General features: G+C 38.0%; 1 protein-coding gene across 1 annotated transcript in view; it reads left to right on the top strand.

The window, feature by feature from the left end:
- The first annotated feature begins 3,366 nt into the window (after positions 1-3,366).
- Positions 3,367-26,441, top strand: part of CUL3 (cullin 3) — a 115,209-nt gene continuing 92,134 nt past the window's right edge. Inside the window, exon 1 of the mRNA XM_053597601.1 lies at positions 3,367-3,504. Coding sequence (XP_053453576.1) covers positions 3,439-3,504 — 66 coding nt within the window. The 5' untranslated portion in view covers positions 3,367-3,438. The remainder of the gene's footprint in view (positions 3,505-26,441) is intronic.

The raw sequence follows: 26,441 nt of genomic DNA, 5'->3' as shown, positions 1-26,441 counted from the left end.
TGAAGGTATACCTTTTGAGGGTGCTCCTTCCAACAAAGGAAAATCTCTGATTTCTGGACCGAAGCATATAGGAAGCTGTGGTTAAATCAAAATTGGGTTGGTGGCTTGCAAATTTTGAGATGTTTTGAAAAAGAACTGTTCTGTAATGGCAGGTCTCATCTATCTTATTCACTCTAGTGAATAGGACATGTAGCAGTTATTCAGTAAATACTTCTTAAATAAATGAATGAGTAAACAGTGAATGAACAGATTTCTTAATGACAAACTCATTTTAAAATGTCTTTCTGGTTCTAGGTAGTTAAAAACCTAAGGAAAGACACAGTTGATAGTAATTTGTTTAAATGCAGCTAAATTTTGCTTCAGCAAAACCAGCATATGAAGATCTGGGTTTCCAAAAGAGATAAAATAAAAAGTGATCATACACTTTACAATTAAGCACAAATATCCTTTAATGTAGTGGGTTTCTAAATGCTTGCCCATGGTGTTTTGTCAGGTTCACAGTGAAATAAGAAAAATCAGTGCAATATATTGTTCATCATGAGACTAAATCAACTAATTTAAAGAACTGCCCTTTATTCAGAAATTTACCTTCCTTCATTTCTGAGGTTAAAATACTTTTTCTTTAAATGATGCTACTTATTCCCTTTTAAAGCCCTTACTTGCCAAAATATTCAACCCTTATTGACTCCTCAGCTAACAGAAAAATAATTTATTGGTTTGTGAACTCCAAACCAAATATCAGAGACCAGCCTAGTTTTAAAATATGATACATTTCATAAAAGCATGAGTATTTTTAAAGAAATCTGCATGTTGAATAAAGGAAGATAATATAAACTTGGCCTTAATGCCCAACATAATAATAGCTAATAGGTGTTGAGTGGCTGCTACTTGCTGAACACTGCTCTCAGGGCTTTTAAAATGTATTTGCTCATTTAAATTTCATGGTGACTCAAGGAGGAAATATTATTATTATCTTTGTTTTACTGATGAGGAACTCTAGCCACAGTCAAGTCCATGTCCCGAAAGACATATAACACAGTGTAAGTAAAGTGGCAAAGCTGGGAAGCCAATCAACAGCTCTAGAACATTATATTCTTATATTACAAAGAAACTGGGCCATATGACAGTACAACCAATAGAAAAACATTGTTTGTCACTATAGACTAATGATTATGGAAATGGAGGTTCAACTAGCATACAGATTACATACTCCAATGCAAGACTCACATTATCTACTTACATTGAAGTCAGAGCCCCTCCCAATCTTACTTTATTAACACATTTCTTGATGACCTATTTTTAGCTTCAGCATTCACAAAGATATTGTCTCAGGCAACATTCTCCTTTCATAAACTCTTGTTTTGATTAGCATACACCAAAAAACAAAACAAGAAAATATGATACTTCCAATGGGGCATTTCAACAAAAGCAGGGGATGAAAGCACAACACCCTTATTGACTCCTCAGTTTAGTCACCAGGATTAATTAGGGCAAATTCAGACTTACAGTCAACAAATAAACAAGTATGTTTCAGGTTGCTTATGAAGTATGCTATAAAAAGGTATTGAAATCCCACCTTTTAAATGTAGATATTCATAGCAACAACAGATTATTAAAAATGAGAAGATCACAAACATCAGTAAACTCACATATTCCCCTAGAGAATTGGAAACCCAAATATAATTGGATAAGTAGGTAAACCAGAAGTACAATTCATAATAAATGAAAAACAAAACTTATGAGTCAAACTAGAGATTTTGACTATATAACTAACTCCCCCCAAAATTACAAAAATGAAAACCCTTCCAAATAAACGGCAAGCTGAATCAGACAGTAATTTTGTCTTTAAAAACCGATAATGCGCCTGTGGCTCAGTCGGTAAGGCGCCGACCCCATATGCCGAGGGTGGCGGGTTCCCGGCCCCGGCTGAACTGCAACCAAAAAATAGCCGGGATTTGTGGCGGGCGCCTGAAGTCCCAGCTACTCGGGAGGCTGAGGCAAGAGAATCGCTAAGCCCAGGAGTTGGAGGTTGCTGTGAGCTGTGATGCCACAAGCACTCTACCGAGGGCCATAAAGTGAGACTCTGTCTCTACAAAAACAAAACAAACAAACAAAAAAAACGATAATGCTCTCGGTAATGGTAGAAATGATGTCAGGTTAAAGATAGACGTTTCTGTCATTCCATTTAACACCATTTACCAAAATAATCGCATTAAAAAGAGTTGTAAAAAAATAAGAGTTGCCATTTTATTTTAATGGTAATGAAAGATATGTTTTAACGTTAATAAGCCCTGGGTCCACGAGAAAATATCAGTTAATCAAGGGGTCTTAAAGTTTATGCAGTTTAAAGAAACTGTATAGATGAACATCTCCACCTCAGTCCTGAGAGCTGGGGTATGCGCATCCAGTTAGAATACCTTGTTAAGTGTAAGGACATTGATTCCGACACCGCAGGTAACGCCTGCACAGACTTTTTGTTCAAGTTGCTGACTTCTGCTCAAGTACCCATCCCTAGTCACATACCCTAGAAAAACACAGGAACCAGTTACAGGATGTAGTTATCCAACTCACACCCCACGGTCCTTCCCCGACTACCCTCGGACCGCCCCAACCCAGCCAGCCCAGCCCACTACAGTCCCGCTTCTCTCCGAATTTCCCCCGCCCACTCCGTCCACGTAACTAGGACCCCCGACGCCCGCTTCGGTTCCACCAATCAGCAACCACCTCCTCCCAGAACCAGTCTCAAAACCTCCTCTTTCAAAAAGACACCTTACTTCTCCAGCCCTCAGTCCCGCCCCTTCTTTCAGCCCCGCCCCTTCCCTCCTCCCCGCTCCTCTTGCCCCGCCCACTTCCCCAAACTCCCGGTTGCCCTCCTCCCCTCCGATGGCGTCCTCCAGCTCCTGGGCTTCGCCCCGCCCCACCTGGGGCTGCGCGCTCACCCATTCTCGCGAGATCTGAGAGTCCCCGCCGCAGCCGCCCGCCTCCCTCTCCCTTCCTCCCACCCCCCTCCCCCTATCTCTCCACTCTCCGGCTCTCCTCCCTCCCTCCTCCCCCCTCCACCCTCTGGGCCGGATCTCGTCTCGCAGAGGCGGAGGAGGAGAAGGAGGAGGAGGAGGACATTCGGCCTGCGCAGTGAGATGTTTGTCCGTCGCCGCCGCCATCGCGGAGGAGCGCGATAAAGGGAGCCGAACCGGCGTGAGGGGGACACCGCGGAGCTGCTGCGCCAGCGCAGCCCCTCAGCCGAGTCCGAGCCGCCAGCGCCCGAGCCGCCGCCGCCGCGGCCGCCCAGGGGCCGGCCAGCTCCGAGCCCTGCCCGGGGGCCGCGCCGCCGCCGCCGCCCCCAGCGTCGCCTCTCGCCTGCCGGTCCGCCCGCCTTAAATGTGACACCGGCGCCTCGAAGTGCGACCTGAAGCCGCCGCCGGGGAGGGGACGAGCACCATGTCGAATTTGAGCAAAGGCACAGGCAGCCGGAAGGACACCAAGATGCGGATCCGGGCCTTTCCGGTGAGTCTCGTCTTGGCGCCCGGGACCCGGCGGCTGGGGGCCCGCCCGAAAGCCTCACGCGAGTCCCGGGCTGAACTCCCCCAACAGGCCGCAGGCCCGGCCTCCCCTCCCCCATGCCCGCCGCCGGCGGGGCGCGAGCTTTCCCGGCAACGGGGCGGCGCGGGGCCCCGGCGCGGCCGCCCTCCCGGGCCGTTCCCCGCGCCCGGCACCGGGGTCCGGCACCGCGCCCCCGCCCTCTCCCGGGAGCTGCCCCCCAGCCTGCTCGCGGCCTCTGCTGCCGCCGGGGCTTCTCGCTGCCCCTTACCTCCCCACGTTCCCGGGGTGTAGGCCCAAATCCCCAGCACTTCCCGCCCAGCTCGGTGGGTGCCAGGGACTCCAGCCTTGGAGGAATGGGGACCTGTCGAAGTCTTCCTTGTGTGGGGCGTGTGCCTAACTTTTCGCGGGTGGTTTCGCTGCGGTTTAAAAAATTACCCAGCCTAGCTTTTAGGGTGATGAAGATTGCCCTCTCTCCTTTCCCCCTCCTCGGGAAGGGTTATACCATCAATCTAGCCCCGACGCAGTGACAGTGGTTCCACGTAATGCTCAATGGTAATAAACTAATAACATTGGGTGTATTTATAGCATCTTTCATCCCACAAGCCTCCTAAGCACTTTACAAAACTCCTGTGCAGGAATTGCCTCGCCACTTATGGGAGGGCTAAGGGTGAAGCGAGAGAGAACAAATTGGATAATTGATTCTCTTATTTCTTAGCCACGAGAGCCTGAGGAGAATGAATGTAGTCAAGAAGCAGTTATTTTTCTCTGTCGGTTTCAGTGACAGCAAATGTGTTTTGATCAGACACTTTCTTTTTTGCCATTACGTTGATTCGTGTGTACTCTTGCAGTATTTAGTACGTAGGGTATACCATTGGATGTCACATCTGACTCAGATGGCCCATGGCAAGCAATTAAACTGTGCTGTTGTAACAGAGAAACTGGACCTACTTGCCCATGTCGCTCCAGCAACAGGCATATGTCAAGGTAGACAAACTAGCAATTGAACTGAAGAGTTTTAAAAGTAGAACTAGAGAAAGATGCGGATTTTCCCTTCTTAAGATGGTAAATACCTTATATTTGGTGGGAGTAAAGAGGGGGTTGTATTCTCTTTAAAGTATGCTTTTTCTGAAGTGCAGTTGTGCAGGGGAAAGACTTACTATGTTAATATGATTGTCTCAGTTGAGTAAATAACCTAGGCCCAGGACCGTTCTGAATTCTTCAATTTTAAAAATACACCTAATGCAGAATTCTGAAACTGCAAGAGCATGAACACTAATGTCAATGTGCAGAAACTTCATGCTTTATATAAATAAAGGTACAGTATACTTACAAGAATTAAGTGCTTTGATACTAATTAAGGGGTTCTAATGCTTAAAGTTTTTTCCTAAGTATATGTGAGAAATTACATCAGAAAGTGAGAAATGTTGGCGAGAGTACTGATGAAGTACGCTTTGCGTTTTGTCTTCTAATTGAGCAAAGAGCTGTGTTGCTGAATTTGGAAATGATGTTAATTTTCTTACTGAATTTGATTTTTATTTTAGCAGAAATTAGAATTACTCAGAATTTTATGAAGCTGTTATTTTTATACAACAACATTTCTAGGAGATATTTGTCTTACACTCTTATTCTTAAGGTATTGAGTTCTTCTAATTTAGATTTTTTTGTGGAATAGCTCACATTTGACATCAGTTCACTTAGGTTAAAATTGTTCTGATAAATCATTTGTACCTTTTTTATATGTAAATCTTTGATCTGTTTAGATTTGAAAGCTTGCCATCCCTTCATCCTCTCCATTGCTTCAACAAACATTTGATTACTATGTGTCAGGCAGAGTTCTAGGGGTTTGAACTGACTCTTTCTTGTTAGTATAACTAGAAAAACCAAGATCCCTGCTTTCCGGAGCTTATGTTTTTGTGGGAAGAGGTAGAAAAGAATTTCATTATTTTTTTGCTGAAGAAAAGATTAGTAGATTAGTACATAGTACTGAAACTGATTTTTTTAAAAGTAGCATTATGGTTATGAGTGAAATTGGACCCAATTGGACCCATTCGATTTATAACTTGTTGCCCTGTAAGTTTTTCTGAATTTTACTTAAATCAAGTGTGTACATTACAAGTGTTTGATATGCAGCAGTAGCTGCTAATTTTTAAAAGCAGAATTTTTCATTACTGTTCCATAGGTATTAGCATTGTTCATAAGGAGTTCCTAGTGGAGAGGCCATTATTTTGTTTTGTTTTCTTTCTTTTATTTTTTTTTGACACAGGGTCTTATTTTGTTGCCCTGGTTGGAGTATTCTGGCATGATCATAGCTCACTGAAATCTCAAAAACTCCTGGACTCAGGGATGATCTTGCCTCAGCCTCCCACGTAGCTGTGACTATAGGCACCTCCCACTATGCTTTGCTAATTAATTTTTTTATTTTGAAGAGATGGGTTCTTACTGTGGAGCCCAGACTGGTCTTGAGCTCCTGGTCTTCAGCGATCCTTTGGCCTCAGATTCTCTGAATGCTTGGGAGTACAAGTGTGAGCCACCATACCTGGCAAGAACGACTGTAGTTTTTAATATATTAACTTGTAAATCATAGTTATATGAGCCTTCAATAAGGATATGTAGTACGGTATTTCACTGATTTATGTATCCCTTGATAAAGGTGTGGATCTGTACCTTCAGAATTCCTTTCTTCGTGTTAGCAGTCTTGTACATTACTGCAGTCTGCATCTGTTGCTAATCAGAAGTGGTAAATGCATAATATTCCATAAAGAAAAAAATATGGTTATACATATTTAACAACTGTTGTGTTTTAGGTATGCTATTTGGATATACAGTTATCATAATTTAAGGGAAATTGTAATTTAACCAAAACTTTTAAGTGTTTGAGATTGTGTAAAAAGTATAAAAATATGCTTTGGAATTGTTTTGTTTTCATTGCAAAGTAGGGCAGTAATTGAACTTGTGGAATATTTTATAGGTGTGAATGACTACTGTAAATATTCCATCAGTAAAATCAGGTTTTATAGTGTTTCGAGTGCATGTCATAAGTCATTGTTCATAAAAGTTGTAACATGCCACAGTTTAATGCATAAGTTGCCTTTCAACTTTTTGTAAAAATTGATTTCCTTAAAAATGGAAAACAATAAAATTTCTGTATTTGTGAACTGTTGGCAAAGTTTATTCCAGTTTATAAGCTTTCATACATTGCACAAAATACTCATATCACATCTTTTTGTTGATAATGTTTAAATTTTTTTTTCATATGCAAAGTAACAACAAGGACCACAAAATGTTTTTTAAGAAAGAAGGTGATAGTTGTGAAATTCTTGGAAACCATATGGGTTTGGACCAAACCATCTTTCCCAAGAAGTCCCTTCCTTGCTTTTGCCATGGGTCTTAACTCTAAGCTTTTGTTCCACTGTAGGATTAGTTGCTCTCAGGTAAACCTTTTGTCCTTATCTTTGAAAAGCCATTCCTTACCACCTCTACTGTCCACAGTTTTATCCACAGGGGCTTGTCAAGCTTGATTGAATTGGAGGGGTAATGTTTGAATGAAAATGCTTTTCTTTCTCTTATTTGCATTTCTTGGCTTAGCCTTCAGAGTTTAGGAGACATGTTATGAAAGTGACTATCTCTAGAGTGTGATCAAGCTCTTTAAGATCTGTACTTTGAGGTCCTGGAGATAGCTTCAGTTACTAGTTTAAAACTAAGAGCACAATAAATCATGACAAGAAAGAATCTCAGGATGTAATGTCCACCTCATAATTCTAGTAGTTTATGCAGCATTGACGGCAAATGATGTGGAGATTTACTGAGGTGGAACCACAGAATGACTGATCTTAGTGAAAAAGGTGAGTTTTAAGTTAATTTGTGATGTACAAGGGCAAACAGGGACAGTTAGTGTCCATTGTTTTCCCCTTCTAGCTACAGTAATATTTGCCAGATTTGGGGAAACAGCTTTGATTTTCATAATGGGTTTTTCTCTCTTAGGAAAGATACTTACTACTTAGAATATTTGGGCTGTACATACAAGAAAGCAGGATGAACAGTCTTGCAGATCACACAGAGGGAACAGAGAATTAACTGTAAATCTGTTTTTCATTCTCCGTTTATTTTCTTACAGTGAAATTATGGAGTGAGGTGTAATAGGTTCATTGAAGGGTTGCTTACACTTAAGACTAATTCTTCTTGCTTAATAGTTTTGGAGTAGCCAACTGTGTTGTAGCTTTTTGTATCTCTCTGGCTTTAGAAGTTAAGCAAATGAAAGAAGTATGAAGTTGTTATTAATATTTATTTTGTATTGTCTTTCTAGATCAGTGGTTCTCAACCTTCCTAATGCCTCCTAATGCTGTGGACCCTTTAATACAGTTCTTCATGTTGTGGTGACCCCCAACCATAAAATTATTTTCGTTGCTACTTCATAACTGTAATTTTGCTACTGTTATGAATCATAATGTAAATATCTTGACATGCAGGATGTATTTTCATGTTACAAAGGGGTTGCAACTTTTAGGTTGAGAACCACTGTTCTAGATAGTTTAGAGGAGCCTGGAAGATTATTAATACTTACATTGAATTTGAAACTATTTTAGTAGTATAGGGTATAATGTGAAAATTTGGCCTTTTAAACACTACATTAATCACAAGGTTGACTTACTCAAGGAACATAAAGCTTCCTTTATTTGTACATCATTCAATAAATGTAGCTAAGTATTAATGGCACTTGTCTAGTTCGGGAAGATTATAAAAGCTAGAAATTAAATTAATTAAAGCTAGAAAAAGTTGTATGCCTTCTCTTAGTATTATAAATTAGGAGGCTCTAGAGGTAATTTTTTGTTATTTTCATTCAAGAAAATCCATGGGTAGTCTTTAGGAGTTTTGTTAGATTTATGTAAACATTACTGGATGATTTGTAGTTTTAAATAATGCAACTCTGAAAGTAGTTCTTGTTTGTCCATTGTAACATCAGCAAAAAAGTAAAAATGTTACTAGTAAAAACAGATGACTGAGCTAAAATAGGAAGAACAATTAGCATTGGTCTTTCAGTGTATTGTGAAAACTATTGACTCATAGTCTGTCGAAGCAATGAATTCATTTTAGTAGCTTTTCTAATTATAAAAATGATGCATACTCAGAGTAAAATTTGATGTCTAAATTTATAAATGATGAAATAAAAATTATCTGTAATCCTTCCACTTGGAAATTGTGTTAATATTTTGATGTGTTTTTTATCTTTGACATTCATGTGTAAACACACAGTAAAATTGAGATGCTGTATTATTTTGCATACTGCCTTTTTAAAAAGTTTCTTACTGCACATGGATTTCTATATTAAGTATTTTTGAAAACATGATTCATGACTGTATACTTTTACAGTACCTCAGTTTGCTTAACCACTTCCCTACTGCTAGTTTTATTCTTTTCTTAAAGAGACAGGATCTTGCTCACCCAAACTAGAGTGCAGAGGCATAATCATAGCTTTTGTAACCTAGAACTCTTGGGGTCAAGCAGCCTTCCCACCTCAGCCTTCTGGATAGCTGGGACTCAGGCATGTGCCACCATGTCTGGCTGACTTTTAATTTTTTTGTAGAGATGGGGTTGGGATATATTGCCCAGGCTGGTCTTGAACTGGCCTCAAGGTATCCTCCTACCTCAGCCTCCTGAAGTGATGGGATTATAGGTGTGAGCCACTGTACCTGGCCCTGCCAGATATTTTGATTGATTCCAGGGAGTCCCTAATTTTCTCTGTTTCAAAGAATGCAACTGTGACTAGGTGCATAAATATTTGAGCACATCTGTGATTATGGAATTGTTGGGCTAAACATAATTGGTGCATATTACCTAATTGACCACCTGCAGAAAGGTTGTAGTAATAGCTAACACTTTAATCCTTGTCATATGCTTCACATGTTTAAACTTAATTTGTACATGATGAGATACAATTCTGTGGAATACTGCTATTATTACTGGTCTTACAAATGAGGTTAAGTAATTTGTTTAAGGTATTCTGGCAAGTAGGATTCAGACCTAAGCAATCTGGCTCTAAAGTGAGTGCTCTTAAGAATTAATTTTACTTCTCAAGCTTGTATCAGTTTGTCTTCTGTGCAGCAATGTCTTAACCAATGTATTATACCTTTAATTTCATAGGTGAAAAAAATTGTACTTTAATGCTTTAATTTGCATTTATTTGACTACTTAAAAGAATAAAATTATGGATATCCTGTAGGGAATTTTCATTTAGTTTTTCATTCAGCATATATATTTAGAAATATGACTAAAAGTAAACAGACTCAGAGCATAATATTTAAGTGTGTTGGTTCTGGATTGCTAGAGTTTGAATACCATTTCCACTTCTTCCTTTTTTTTTTTCTTTTCTTTTTTTTAAGAGATAAAATCTTGATATGTTGCCCAGAATGGTCTCAATCTTGGCCCAAGTGATCCTCATGTTTCACCCTCCCAAGTAGTTGGGACTACAGGTGTCCAGCACCATGTCTGATTCCAGCTCCACCTCTTTCTAGCTGTGTTATTTATTTATATATTTATTTATTTATTTATTTATTTATTGTTGGAGATTCATTGAGGGTACAATAAACCAGGTTACACTGATTGCATTTGTTAGGTAAAGTCCCGCTTGCAATCATGTCTTGCCCCCAGAAGGTGTGGCAAGCACCAAGGCCCCACCCCCTCCCTCCTTCCCTCTCTCTGCTTTTCCTCCCCCTAACCCCCAATAACTTTAATTGTCATTAATTGTCCTCATATCAAATTGAGTACATAGGATTCATGCTTCTCCATTCTTGTGATGCTTTACTAAGAATAGTGTCTTCCACTTCCATCCAGGTTAATACGAAGGATGTAAAGTCTCCATTTTTTTTAATGGCTGAATAGTATTCCATGGTGTACATATACCACAGCTTGTTAATCCATTCCTGGGTTGGTGGGCATTTAGGCTGTTTCCACATTTTGGCGATTGTAAATGAGCTGCAATAAACAGTCTAGTACAAGTGTCCTTATGATAAAAGGATTTTTTTCCTTTTGGGTAGATGCCCAGTAATGGGATTGCAGGATCAAATGGGAGGTCTAGCTTGAGTGCTTTGAGGTTTCTCCATACTTCCTTCCAGAAAGGTTGTACTAGTTTGCAGTCCCACCAGCAGTGTAAAAGTGTTCCCTTCTCTCCACATCCACGCCAGCATCTGCAGTTTTGAGATTTTGTGATGTGGGCCATTCTCACTGGGGTTAGATGGTATCTCAGTGTGGTTTTGATTTGCATTTCTCTGATATATAGGGATGATGGACATTTCTTCATGTGTTTGTTAGCCATTCGTCTGTCTTCTTTAGAGAAGGTTCAATTCATGTCTCTTGCCCATTGATATATGGGATTGTTGGCTTTTTTCATGTCGATTAATTTGAGTTCTCTATAGATCCTAGTTATCAAGCTTTTGTCTGATTGAAAATATGCAAATATCCTTTCCCATTGTGTAGGTTGTCTCTTTGCTTTGGTTATTGTCTCCTTAGCTGTACAGAAGCTTTTCAGTTTAATAAAGTCCCATTTGTTTATTTTTGTTGTTGCAATTGCCATGGCAGTTTTCTTCATGAAGTCTTTCCCCAGGCTCATATCTTCCAGTGTTTTTCCTATGCTTTCTTTGAGGATTTTTATTGTTTCATGCCTTAAATTTAAGTCCTTTATCCATCTTGAATCAATTTTTGTGAGTAGGGAAAGGTGTGGGTCCAGTTTCTGTCTTTTACATGTAGACATCCAGTTCTCCCAGCACCATTTATTGAATAGGGAGTCTTTCCCTCAAGGTATGTTCTTGTTTGGTTTATCAAAGATTAGGTGGTTGTAAGATGTTAGTTTCATTTCCTGGTTTTCTATTCGATTATAAGTGTCTATGTCTCTATTTTTGTGCCAGTACCATGCTGTCTTGAGCACTATGGCTTTGTAGAACAGCCTAAAATCTGGTATGCTGATGCCCCCAGCTTTATTTTTATTACTAAGAACTGCCTTAGCTATACGGGTTTTTTTCTGGTTCCACACAAAACGCAGAATCATTTTTTCCAAAACTTGAAAGTATGATGTTGGTATTGTAATAGGAATGGCATTGAATAGGTAGATTGCTTTGGGAAGTATAGACATTTTTAACAATGTTGATTCTTCCCATCCATGAGCATGCTGTGTTCTTCCATTTGTTAATATCCTCTGCTATTTCCTTTCTGAGGAGTTCATAATTTTCTTTATAGAGGTCCTTCACCTCCTTCGTTAGGTATATTCCTAGGTATTTCATTTTCTTTGAAACTATTGTGAAGGGAGTTGTGTCCTTAATTAGCTTCTCATCTTGACTGTTATTGGTGTACACAAAGGCTACTGACTTGTGGACATTGATTGTATATCCTGAAACATTACTGTATTTTTTGATGACTTCTAGGAGTCTTGTGGTTGAGTCTTTGGGATTCTCTTAAGTATAGGATCATGTCGTCAGCAAAGAGGGAGAGTTTGACCTCCTCTGCTCCCATTTGGATTCCCTTTATTCCTTGTCTTGCCTAATTGTATTGGCTAGAACTTCCAGCACTATGTTGAATAGTAAAGGTGACAGAGGACAACCTTGTCTTGTTCCAGTTCCAAGAGGAAAAGCTTTCAGTTTTACTCCATTTAGTAAAATATTGGCTGTGGGTTTGTCATAGATAGCTTCAATAAGTTTTAGAAATGTGCCACCTATGCCTACACTCTTCAGTGTTCAAATTAGAAAAGGATGCTGGATTTTATCAAATGCTTTTTCTGCATCTATTGAGAGGATCATATGATCTTATTTTTGCCTCTGTTAATATGGTGGATATCGTTTATGGACTTGCGTATGTAAACCAGCCTTACATCCCTGGGATGAAGCCTACTTGATCATGATGAATGACTTTTTTGATGATAAGCTGTAATCTATTGGCTAGGATTTTGTTGAGAATTTTTGCATCTATATTCATGAATGAGATTGGTCTGAAATTCTCCTTTTTGGTTGGGTCTTTTCCTGGTTTTGGTATCAGGGTGATGTTTGCTTCATAGAATGTGTTGGGGAAGATTTCTTCTTCCTCAATTTTTTGGACTAATTTCTGCAGTATAGGAATAAGCTCTTCCTTGAAGGTTTGATAGAATTCTGGTGTGAAGCCATGTGGACCAGGGCATTTTTTGGTTGGAAGCTTTTTTATTGTTTCTTTAATCTCAGTGCTTGAAATTGGTCTGTTCAGGAGCTCTATTTCTTCCTGGCTAAGTCTGGGGAGAGGGTGTGATTCCATATATTGATCCATTTCTTTCCCATTGTCAAATTTCTGGGCATAGAGTTTCTGGTAGTATTCAGAGATGATCTCTTGTGTCTCTGTGGGATCAGTTGTTATTTCCCCTTTATCGTTTCTGATTGAGGTTACTAGAGATTTTACTTTTCTGTTTCTTGTTAGTCTGGCCAATGGTTTATCTATTTTATTTATTTTTTCAAAAAACCAACTCCTTGTTTCATTAATTTTCGGAATAATTCTTTTGTTTTCAATTTCATTGATCTCTGATTTGATTTTGAATATTTCTTTTCTTCAACTGAGTTTAGGCTTAGATTGTTCTTCTTTTTCCAAGTCCATAAGATGGCTTGTGAGTTTGTTGATGCATTCTCTTTTTGTTTTTTGAATGTAGGCATCTAAAGCAATAAATTTTCCTCTCAAAACTGCTTTTACAGTATCCCACAGGTTTTGGTAGCTTGTGTCTTCATTGTTGTTATGCTCAAGGAAGTTAATGATTTCCTGTTTTATTTCTTGCTGCACCCATCTGTTATTCAACAGAAGATTGTTTAATTTCTATGCCTTTGTGTGGGGTTGAACGTTTTTGTTAGAGTTTAGTTCCACCTTTAGTGCCTTATGGTCTGAGAAGATACAAGGTAAAATTTCAATTCTTTTTATTCTGTTGATAATTGTTTTGTATCCCAGGTTATGATCAATTTTGGAGAATGTTCCATGGGTTGATGAGAAGAATGTATATTCTTTATCTTAGGGATGGAGTGTTCTATATGCGTCTATCAAGCACAGTTGTTCTAGGGTCTCATTTAAATCTCTTATATCTTTGTCTAATTTCTGTTTAGAGGATCTGTCCAGCTCTGTAAGAGGAGTGTTAAAGTCTCTTGTTATTATAGTATTATCGGATATCATATTGCTCAGCCTGAGTAAGGTCTGTTTCAAGAATCTGGGAGCATTTAAATTGGGTGCATAAATATTTAGAATTGAAATGTCGTCGTCTTGTATTTTTCTCTTGACCAAGATAAAGTGACCATCTTTGTCTTTTTTGACTTTAGTTGCTTTAAATCCACACGTATCTGAAAATAAGATTACAACTCCTCTTTTCTTCTGAATTCCATTTGCCTGAAAATTGTCTTCCAACCCTTGACTCGGAGTTTTAATTTGTCTTTTGAAGCCAGGTGTGTTTCTTGCAGACAGCAAATGATTGGCTTGTGTTTTTTAATCCAGTCAGCCAATCTATGTCTCTTCAGTGGGGAATTCAAGCCATTAACATTTATTGAGATAATTGATAAGTGGTAGTATTCTATTCGTCTTATTTTGTGAGAGTCCATTGCTTAGTTTTGTCTTTTGCATCAGTGTGGAGGTTAGGTTCTGTCCTTTAATTTCGGAGTTCTTACTTTGCTGCTGATACATTGTGATGGTCAGTGTTTAGAATAGGTTGAAGTATTTCTTGTAGAGCTTGTCTTGTTGTGGCGAATTTCCTCAATATTTGTATATCCGTAAAAGATGTGATTTCTCTGTCAATTTTAAAGGTTAGCTTAGCAGGGTACAGAATTATAGCCTGGAAATTCTGTTTAAGTAGGTTAAAGGTAGATGACCATTGTCTTCTTGCTTGGAATGTTTCATTAGAGAAGTCTGCAGTCACTCTGATGGATTTGCCCCTGTAGGTCAACTGGCAGTTACTTCTGGCAGCTTACAGAATCTTTTCTTTTGTCTTGACTTTGGACAGGTTCATCACAATGTGTCTGGGAGAAGCTCGGTTAGAGTTGAGGTGACCTGGGGTCCAATATCCCTCTGAAAGCAGTGTGTCAGAATCTTTGGTGATATTTGGGAAATTTTCTTTTATAATATTCTCCAGTATGGCTTCCATTCTGGTGGGGCATTCTTCTTCCCGTTCTGAGATTCCTGTAACTCATATGTTGGAATGCTTCATAAAGTCCCATAATTCTGACAGTGAACGTTCTGCTTTCTCTCTCTTCTGCCTCTTTAACTATCTGAATTATCTCAAGAACTTTGTCCTCTATCTCCGAAATTCTTTCTTCTGCATGGTCTAACCTGTTGCTGATACTTTCCATTGCATCTTTAAGTTCCCTAATTGACTGCTTCAGTTCCTTCAGCTCTGCTATATCTTTTCCATATTCTTCATATCGTTCATCTCTTATTTGATTCTGTTTTTGGATTTCCTTTTGGTTATTTTCCACTTTATTTGCAGTTTCCTTCATTGTTTCCATCATTTCCTTCACTGTTTTCTTCATGTGTATTCTAAATTCCCTTTCTGTCATTCCTAACATTTCCTTATAATTGGAATCCTCTGCAGTAGGTACCTCATGGTCCCTTGGCGGGGTTGTTCTTCATGTTGCCTGCAGTTTTCTGCTGATTCTTACTCATGAGTGATTTCTTTTATCTGTTTCCTTGCCCTAATTTTCCTTTCACTGCCTCTTGCTCTTTAAGTTCCCGTGCTGTGGACTAAGGTTTTGATGAGTCCTTTTGGTACAGGACCAGAAGGGTGAGAACGTTGAAGAGCAAGAAGCCATGAAAGAAAGAAGGAAAGAACGAAAAGAAAATAGAGAAAGGAGAGGGGGTGGGTAAAAGGAATATTGACAAAAAGAGAGGCACAGAAAGAGGGAGACAGAGCAATATAGGTGTACAGTATGGTACTTTGACACAACCTTAAGAAAAACCCAACCTCTGGGGGTGCCCGGTTGGGTGGTTCCCTTGAGGTCAGCAGCTCTTTGCTAACCTGAGCAGACACAGTACCCCACCTCCACCAAGTAGAGAGGAAAGACAAAAATGGTATAAATCAAACCAAAACAAGCAAACAGAAAACTTTACAGGATAAAATTCGGTGAAAAACCAAATAATAGGGGTAGAAACACTAGCAGAAATGAAGTTCTAGTTATTGAAAAAGGCAGCAATGGGAAATTGTATTTGAAATAGAAAAAGTGAGAAAGAAAAAAATCTGTACAGAAAAGGTTGAAATTAAAAAACAAAACAACAACAACAACATCAAAATAAATAAAAAACAAACAAGCAAAGAGAAAAAAACAACCCAAAACAAAGTAGTATATATATCTTGTTGAATATTGTGTGGGCAACAGGTGGTCTTCTGGGGTATGAGATGTTAATCACAATGCTGATATGACTGGAGGGGTCCGCTGATTTCTTAAACCCTACAGGGTAGACACCCTAAATCTCTCTTCGGCCCTCTTAAAAGGCACTTTAAACTTCTAAACCTGCTGAGCAGAAGTTTTCCCAGGAAAGTGATTGTTGCTGGAATCACTGCTGAAGTGACTGTCCACTTACCCAGTGTGCCAAAACCCGTCTCACTCTGCCCCTGAGGGTTAGGGAATTAGGCGGCTCAGTCACTAGGTTACTAACTCCTGCCTGATCCTTGCTCTGCAACCCTGAGGGTGGACCTTGCTGGGGTAGTTCTCTCCCAATGGCTCCCTGCAGCCCACAGCCAAACACTATTAGCTCTGTCTGGCTCAGCGGCTCAGTGTGGGGCCCTAGATAACACCCAAAGTTCTCCACACTCCTGCTCAAGCTCTCCCCAAGGCAGTTCAGCTGAGTGCCAAGTCCAAAAACACCAAAACAGTTCACATGTAAGGCCTTTCCGGTTTGTAGTGTCGCTGCAACTGTACTTACAGCTGTTGGTGGGATTAGGCCCATTGAAAACACGCGACCACTTGCCAGTTTTCCACTGTTTTTGTCATCCTCTTGGGGTCCAGAAGTTTCTCCTCAACTCCATGTATCCTTAAAGGGATGATTATAGGCAGATCCCACCAGCCAGAGATGCCTGGAGTCTCATCTCCCCAGACTCACAGTGCCCAGATGCAAGGAAGCTGTTACTCGGCCGCCATCTTGCTCTCTTTCTAGCTGTGTTTTTTTTTTTAACAAGTTACTTAACCTCTTCTAGCCTCAATTTTCTCTTCTATAAAATGAGAACACTAAGACTCACATTTGGGGGTGGTTCTGTGGAATAGAAAATAAAACTTCAGAATAGAACCTAGCAGAGTTAGCTATTGTTATATTAACATTTAGCCTCTTTATATGCAATTTAAGTGTTAAAATTGAATGTTGGTTTTGCACATTGAAGTGCCATACATGCATATAGTTATTTAAGTGATGCTACCCTTTTTTGGGTACAGTTTCTAGAATTTAAAAAGCCTGCACAGGATGGTGCCTGTGGCTGAAAGGAGTAGGACGCCAGCCCCATATACCAGAGGTGGCAGGTTCAAACCCGGCCTCCGGCAAAAAAAAAAAAAAAAAAACTGCAAACAAACAAAAAAAGCCTGCACAGCCAAAGAGCCAATTTGTGAACAACAATAAGAAAGCATTCTCAAAGGATGTAGGTTTGTTCCTCCTGGGATACTTCAAAAGAATGCCACTTACTCTTGGGGACATGGTTTCAAAACAGAAGTTCCAGTATTAATTCTCACATAATCATTGGAATAAATGTGTAACCTCTTCAGGTAACTTTATTAAAGTAGTAAACAACTCATTTTCTAGTTTGTACATTCCAATATGTAGTTTAAACGTTACCTAAAAACATCTGATTTTTCTTATTTCCTTCCTTCCCACCCCCTGGCCTTTGGTTGTTTTTTCACTCCTAAGCTAGGTTGTGGTCCCTGTCCCAAACTTAACACCATACACATTTTTGAGTCACAAAGCACTTAGCATGGCGTGGGTGGTTAATGAAAGGTTGGTTAAATGAGAAACTAGTCCTCTAAACCAAGCCATAGTAATTGATTAATTAGTAAGTTAATGCAAACGGTGCCCTGTAATGTTTGAACTCTATCCAGCTATAGGTGAAGTGTTAAGATGTAACAGTAGGTCATTAATGATCTTGTGACAGCTTCTGTGGCAGGGAAATGAGCCTAGTCTTCTGGAACGAAAATGACTTGAAAGTAAAGGTAGTATGAGGCCTGGATTGCACATCAGAAGACTTAATCTTTGGTCTGGTGTTAGCAATGTTCTACATTTTACTTCCTCCCTCGTGACATCTCTTTCTGCCTCCTCCCTTCCTCCTCAGCCTGTTACACTGTGCACTCTCAACCCCTGCTTCTCTTGCAGATTGACTCTTCTGTAGCCTCAGCATGTTCTTAGAATTCTCTGTCTGAAACCTGCCTTTGCTCTGATGATACAGGCTCTTACTGAATTGAGGTGTGGTTTTTTTTTTTTTTTTTTGGTTTAAGCTAAGAACTATTCTTCTGCTCTCTCTCTGTGACCATCTGCTTACTAGCTTTGTACTTAAGTTCTCTTTCATTGATGATTTTAGTACTTTCTTCATAGACATTATCTCTAGTTTTAGTCCAAATCTTAATTTTATCCATAGCATATGAGAAGTCATTTATTTAATTTAAAATTCACTTGCTGTGTATTCCTACCTTTTTGTAAGGGGTTGACTCTACAGTGTTGTTCATACAGACCTGGCCTCTTTTTTCTAGTGATTTTCATGCTGTCTTGGTGTTTGTCATCCCCCTACTTTAGAATAGTCTTAAAATTCCAGTATTGCAGTTTATCCTCCATTTATTAGATGTAGGACTTGGAGCAAATCACTTCCTCCTGTTCCTCTTGTAAAAAGGAGGATGTGATAGTACTTACCTCATAAGATTGTTTTAAAGATAAATACATGTGAAGCGCCTTAGAATTGTGCCTGGTACATAATAAGTGTTATAAATAAATGCAAGCTGTTATAATTTTAATTATTCTATCCTACTTATTTCTTGTTTCCTTCTCACTTTAAAGTATCCTTGGATCTCAAGAAGGGCCCTTTTAGTCTTCAAGCCATGGTGCCATCATTTCAGCCTATACTTTCCGTGGCCCTTCTTTCCTACTAACTATCCCCAGGAAAGCATCTGGGGTCAATCTGCCCGTCTGCCTTCACTGCTCGTATATTCAAGGGAATACCTGAGAAAATGGCAAGACTGTAGTTTCTAATTTAGCTGGATTGTCAGTGCCTCTGGGCAGTTTCTTTGTTTGTTCCTGGCAAATGTCCTCTCCCCGTTTCTGAGCTATTCCAGACTTTAAACATTGTCCTTACACTCTTTATTGAGAATTCTTTTCAAGAAACCTAACTACTGCTTCACTGTGAAAGCTAATGTTCTTAGGTGAAAGTTCCTTCAGTGTTCTTCTTTTTCAGTTATATTCTGTCTGTATCTTTACTCATTCTCATTTACTTTCCTCTGGTCTCAGAGAAAGGAGATACAGTTTTCATTATCCTCTCTTCAGTCATGGTAGCTACCATACAGTTTCCTTCATGGCGAAGACTCCTGGGAGAATAGGAATACTATGTTTGATGTAGACAGTTTTTTCCAAACTTTTTACAGAGAACTTGGAGGAGGGTGTCCAGGACCCAGTAGGCCTAGGCAGAGTAATGTAGATAACTCGTGAAAATCTCTGGTTATTAGAGTAGCTCCTCTGTTGTCATTTGTATATAATAGAGTTTTGTAAAAGATTTCATTTTAATAATAAAAAGTTGGGTAGGCATTGTTTTAAAATCACTAGTCATTAATGCAATTTTTTTTTCTTTTAGTGAGAATGCTTTTTGCCCAACTTCATAACAGTTAATAGAAATTAGAACTGATCCTAAAATTGCCGTAACTCCTAATCTAGAGCTTTTTGTTACTGGTTTTAAATTTGAAAATATAATTCATAAAACTTCTACATTTATGTATTACTTGGCTATCATTGAAAAGGAATGGACCTAGATTTTGCTTTTTAAATGAGAAATGCTACTGCTGAGCAACTGAATAAAGACGTCAGAGGGGGATTTTTACCTACTTCAATACAAGATTCGTTAGATGTACTTCTCTGTAAAAGCAAGCCTTCACTGCTAAGAGGAGTTCTTTAATACACTGTTTGTAAGTCATTTTTATCTAAAACAGCTCTTAACTGAGCAACACTTAGAGGCTTCTATTTGCCCTATCCTCTCCAAAGTAATGATGAAAAATTCCCTTTTCCTTTTCATCTCCAGTTCCTTTCTATTTCCAATAAAGAGAAATTGCTTTGTAAGATTAGTAAGAATTTGTTGTGTTCTGCCTTGTATTAGGCTCTGTTTTAGGTACTTAGAACTAATTACCTGAAATTCTCAAAAGAATGTTAAGTTTAGATTTTGTTACTCCTGTTTTAAATCTATCTGGGGCTTAGCGAGAGATAATAAAATATATGTCCTGCTACACATATGTGTAGGAAGGGCAAAGCTGGAATTCAAATCTTAGGGTATGTCTGACTCAAAAGTTGGTGTTCTTTGCATTATACCACACTGCCTAATTATATTACGAATTTTCTAAATTCTGAAATACTTATTTAATAAGAACATACTTGAAAATAAAATCTAAAGTTGCCATTTAAATTATTAGCCAGGGGCATATCAGTGGCTCTGAAGTTTATACAATGCAGTATTCTCTTTACACAAGGAATTCAACATTAGTTTCCAGGCCTTGAAAGGAGCATTTGCAAGTTTATGCTTCACTAGGTTCACGATAAATGGACCACTTATGAGAGAGTAAAAGTTACAAAAACTGTGTGGCTCCTGTGGCTCAGTGGGTAGGGCACCGGCCCCATATACCCAGGGTGGCGGGTTTGAACCCGGCCCTGGCCAAACTGCAATAAAAAATAGCCGGGCGTTGTGGCGGGTGCCTGTAGTCCCACCTATTTGGGAGGCTGAGGCAAGAGAATCGCTTAAGCCCAGGAGTTGGAGGTTGCTGTGAGCTATGATGCCACGGCAATCTACCGAGGGCAATAAAGTGAGACTCTGTCTCTAAAATAGAAAGTTACAAAAACTTTAAATTAATAAAATTGTGTATTATTCCAGTAACATTTGAATTTATAAATTGCTTAAGAGGACTCCAGCGTATGTTGACTATAATAAAGACATATTAATTTACACTGACATTTATGAGCTAACACTTTACTATTTTAAATTATAAGGCTGACAGCATACATTGAAAATATATTTTTTCAGTTAAAGAAATTTATCTCAAGTGTATATTTAAGATACACTACAAGATATAGAAAAAAGTGATTCCTTGAAGTTAAAATTGCTTTAAATATTTTTTAAAATTTTTTGTCTTTGAGGATGTACTGAAGTATTAAACAGTAAAACAAATTTGAAGCACAAAGATTAGATACTTTAAATTACTAATAATTTACTTCTCATGGTACATGCACATGAGACGTAGAAGAAAGGTATCTTTTCATGAATGCTGTCAGTAGCCCAGTAAACAGGTAATTTATTTGTTCCTATTTGTATTAGTATTTTAATATTTATTTATTTATTTTATTGTTAAATCATAGCTGTGTACATTAGTGCAATCAAGGGGTACAATGTGCTGGTTTCATATACAATCTGAAATATTCTCATCAAACTGTTCAACGTAGCCTTCATGGCATTTTCTTAGTTATTGTATGTGGACATTTGTATTCGGCCTTTAGTAAGTTTCGCCTGTACCCATTCTAAATGCACCGCAGGGACTGTGTTGGTCTTCTTGTGCTATTGTGACAGAATACCACAGACTGGGTAATTTGTAAAGAGCAGAAATTTGTTTTTCCATGCTTGGTGGAGACTGAGAAGTCCAAGATCAGGCAGGGTACCAGTGGATTCACTAGCCTGGTGAGGGCTGCTCTCCTCTTCAAACTGGATGTCTTGATGCTGCATGGCTAAGGCTGAAGGGCAAAAAAGAATGAACTCTCTGTCAAGCTCTTTTATAAGGCCACGTAATTACTCAGGAGGCCTCCATCTTGTAACTTAATTGCTTCCTAAAGGCCCCACTTCTTAATACTACTAAATTAGCAGTTAAATTTCAAGGTGAATTTTGGAGGAGTCACAAACGTTCAAACCATAGCAGCAACTTTTGAGAAAATCACTTCTCATTTACCAGATAAGGAAACAGGGTAGTTTAGTCAAGGCGTATGCTCCTGACTTGAATTTATGGAAGAACCATGACCGGAAGCCTGATTTCCAATTAAAAGCTCTTTTCTCTCCACCAGTCTTAGAAGAAGAAAATAGCCATAGTAACTGTATTAACATTGGCCTATTTAATTATAAAATGACTTCTCAGTACTGAGCACCAGGATGATTTGAGTTGACACAGTACAATGGAAAGACCCTAAGGACCCTTGGACCTCTCTTCATTGTTTTGTTTTTGTATTTTTTTTTTGTATTTTTTATTTTTTTGAGGCAGAGTCTCATTATGTTGCCCTCGGTAGAGTGCTGTGGCATCACAGCTCACAGCAACCTCAAACTCTTGGGCTTAAGTGATTGTCTTGCCTTAGCTTCCCAAGTAGTTGGGATTACAAGTGCCTGTCATAACGCCTGGCCGTTTCCTTGTTGTAGTTGTCATTGTTGTTCATCTGGCCTGGGCCAGGCTCCAGCTGCCATGTTCGGTGTATGTGGCCGGCACTCTGGAACCACTGTGGTATAGATGCTGAGCCACTCTCTTCATTTTTTTAACTAGGCAGCTGTGTGATCTTGGATAAGCCACTTAGCATCAGTTTCCACTTTCGTAAAGTGAAGAGGTTTTAATTTGAGGTTTAACTTTAGGCTTATTCGGGCTCCAGACATTTCAGTAGAAAACAGTGTTTATGCAGAAGTCTGAGAACTGAATGTCATGTTCTGTGTTTTGTCTGAAAACATTTTGTGTGATGTTTCAAAAATCAGTCATCTTTCAGCATTAGATTTTTCTTTAGAATATGAAAGGTACGTTTCAGTGATGATGGTTAATTCCTAATAGGAAGCAGTGAGGAAATTAGCTATGTTCTTGCATGAGAGAGAAGACTTGGTTTTCAGTAGACTTGGTAACATTTTTATAATAGTTTTATTTGATAAACCTTTGGCTATCATATTGTATTTGATTAAAGTTAGGTTCATTCAGAGACAAAGCTAACTGGCAGTTTATATATTTTTTAATCACGTTTTTTCCTCTCTGGGTTGTGTGTAACATTTGGGTGTAAACAATTTGTTATTGTCTTATATTTTACAGAATTTTTATACATTATCATAGTTTTAGAAAAGCTAGAAAGTTTATTCACTTAAAGCCTCAGTGATTAAGGAAAAAAAAAAAAGAAAGGCAGAGTTCCAAAGTTGTACAGCTACTTCCATAAACTGATCCCTACTTTACCCTCATCACAAAAAGATGAACAGTTGTGTTAGTCGTGTGTATATTGTTATTCCTTTTGATAATTTCTCTGAAATGATTGAAGGATGGATCAGAGGCATTTCTTAATTCATCTTTGTATCTTGGCCATACTTGACATAAATATGACTTGTGTTCTGCTAACTAGAATAGTGACTACATAATGATATTGAACATCTGGTTAAAAAAATTAACAGAAAGAATTGTATAGCAACTCAATTTTCAATCACAAAGATGCCCATCAACCTGTGAATGGATTAATAAACTCTGGTGTGTGTATGCCTTGGAATTCTATTCAGTCATAAAAAAGATGGAGACTTTACATCATTTGTATTTACCTGGTTGGAGTTGAAGAACATTTTCCTTAGTAAAGTGTCTCAAGAATGGAAAAATAAGCATCCCGTGTACTCAAAGTAATTTGAACAACTACAGGCCCACACCAGAGGAAAAACAATTAAATTCAAGAAGGGGGAAGGGGTGAAGGGACAGAAAGGGCTCAGTAAGCTTCCACCTAATGGGTACACTGTAGGGGTATAGGTACCCCTCCTGGGTGAAGGATTCAAATACAACTCTTGACTTTTCCTAACAAACGCAAACTTAACCTAATCGTATGTACCCTTATGTTAATCTGAAATTAAAAAAAAAAAATAGTGTTTGGATTTAATAGCGTATTGGGAAATAGAGCAAATTTTATTATTTTAAATACTGGTCTTATAGTGATTTCAATATTACAATATTTTCTTGGAGATAGTTCGTAAGTATAATGTTTGAAGAGTTCCAGGAGAGATGAATATTATATTCTCTGGATAAAATGTGTTGCAGGGAGCCCTGCAACATCTCTTCTTTTTTTCCATGGGTGAAAAAGCACCAGTGGTAGGACAGTGACGAACTTTTTGCCTCAGTGAGAATTCTTATATGATTGTGTTTTATTTGTTGTGGTTGGCATCAGATTATGAAATGTTAAGCATATTTTTTCATATATGCAAAAGTCATTCACAGGATTATAGTTGAAACAGAGTTGTTACTCTTAATTGCTTTCTGACTTCAGTGGCCTGCAGTATGCTAATCTGGAAGCTTGACCTTCAGTTGTGTCTTTGGAAAAAAATTATTTCACATCTTCCAAACAGATTTTCAAATGATTTTTGGACAGCTTACTCATGTTAAGGACTGAAATGCAGATGATAATTGAACCTTCTACTGGTTATTTAATTTTCTCATGAATTTTGCTCCTTTTATAATTTAATGATATTAGAAGCCACTTGAATACAGGTCAGGTCAGTTTGTGATTTCATGGACTTGTCCTAGGCTGTTGTGCTTTTCTTATTGATAATCTTTTTCTCTTTTTCCTTGACAACAGGTATTACTTTGGTAGCATGCTTTGCTTCTATCAGGTCTCTGCTGTAATCAGAGAGACCAATTAACCAGGCATCAGTAGTCTTTACATTTAGTTTTAAAGTCATTAATAAATAAGGCTGTATGTGTCTCTTCTATGTAAAAAAGGAAGAAACAAACTTAAATTTATGAGCAAGTGCTGTGTTGACAGACTTTCTTAATTATCATACAGTACACCATGTCCCCTTTCTCTAGCCAGGAGCAACTACAGAAAGTGAGGTTTGGAAAATAAAGTAACTTGTTCAAAGTCTGTTTATTTGTATTTATTATTTATTCATTTATTTATTTATTTATTTATTTATTTTGGTCAGAGTCTTTATTTGTGCCCGTGGGGCTACTTTCCTCAGAGATTGGGTCTTTAGCTGTATCTTTTTGTTGGGAGACATTGCTTAAGGAGTAACTTAGAGATAAAGGGGATTCTTGCAAATGTCTTAAATCATTATGTAGTCATCTAATAAGATGCTGTGAACTGTATTTAAATGGAATTTTTAAAATATCATCTAGGCATTGCACCATGAATTATAAGAGATAAAAAATGTAAAGGAAGAGAGACTATATTTACTCTAAGGTGCTTATAGTCTGGGAAGGAGCTTCCTTACGTAATTAGTATTATTTAAGACTTTGGTTGTATCTGATTAAAATGCTGCCATTCCTCAGATATTTGTACCAAAGCAGCTATTTTGGAGCTGAAGCTCAAAATTAAGATCAAGCATTTTTCTTTGTTTATTTTTTCTGTCTGTGTCATTCTGAATTGCATGGAATGTCAAATTCTACTCTTTTCCCCCCACACACCCTGTTCTAAATTTTTTTCTTATAAAAAATTATTTACGGGCAACTAAAGACTTCTTGTCCTTTGTCGTGGATATCAAGAATTTAGTTCTGTTCCTTTTAGTTTTAATTTTTCTCATGATGTAGTTTTCTCTAACTCTTAATTTACTACAGAAGCATCAAGATGTGTAAGTATACAATAGACCGACATGCTTTTAAATTCAGGCATTTTGAAAGTTGTGTTTTTATATCACTTGAAGTAATGTAGAGGAACAATCAGATGTTTAAGAAAACAAAGACTATTATATAATTTTTATCCATATATACTATACTAGTAAAGAAATTTAAATCCTGGATTGGGTAGAGGTAAGGGCAAAGATTACTTTTAAAAATTAAAATGTGATTTGTTTTTCAAAGTCTTATTGAACTATAAGCAGTTAAGATAATACCGAATTATATCTTTTCCTTTAAAAAAAAGAGCTTTTGTTTCTTTTCCTACTGATGTAATTGAAATTTTCTTCTTCATCACTTTGCAATTTGATCTTCTTGGGAAAATATACTGTATGCATCTAATAATTAGATAGCAGACATAACATATTTGTGTATATATGTGTTTGTGTATTTTGCTTTCATTGTTTTGCTGAGGCATTGGTTGCTGAATCCCTTCTTGTGTTTGCATTCTTTGGTAACCCAAAGTACATAACTTTTATCAATGGAATTAAAATTCTTCTTAAATAATGTAAACTGTTACTTTAAAAGAATGTTAGTACTCTTTTTAAAAATACACATAAATTTAAAAATATACTTTAAATTTTATTGCTCCCTGCGTATAGACAGATGATTTTATGGTTAACATATTGATGAGATGAGAGTTGAATATAGTCCTTTAAAGAAAACTTTCAGTGGCAGTTAATAATTGTTTCTATATCAAGGATGTGTGAAAGATTAAAGTTCATCAGTAGTATATTATAATTATTTTGCAGTGTTGTTGACTTGTTCATTTGATGCTAACACTAAATCATTTGCATGTAGTAATCTGTACTTGAAGTCTGTTTCATTTGAGTGTAGCTTGTTGATCCTTTCTTGAAGGGCTTATTCTGTCCACTATTTTCTTCCCACTTAACATTTATTAATAAAACAAATGATTGAGCAGCCTTCTAGGCCTTTAGTTAAGTGAATGGTAAAATCTGAAAATAATACTTGATATACGAAATTTGAGAGTGTATTGCCTGCACTTTATTGTACTTTATTTCTTTTAGAAAAAGACATTTGTTTATCTAAAAATTAAATTGCTGTAGATAAGCATGTTTAATTATTTTTTCATATCATTACACTATTTTTTAAAAATGTTCATAT

The sequence above is a fragment of the Nycticebus coucang genome, chromosome 7 (genome assembly GCF_027406575.1).
Source record: "Nycticebus coucang isolate mNycCou1 chromosome 7, mNycCou1.pri, whole genome shotgun sequence".
Classification (NCBI taxonomy): domain Eukaryota; kingdom Metazoa; phylum Chordata; class Mammalia; order Primates; family Lorisidae; genus Nycticebus; species Nycticebus coucang.
The sequence above is the reverse complement of the archived record's forward strand: the minus strand, read 5'-3'. Positions and strand labels throughout refer to the sequence as shown.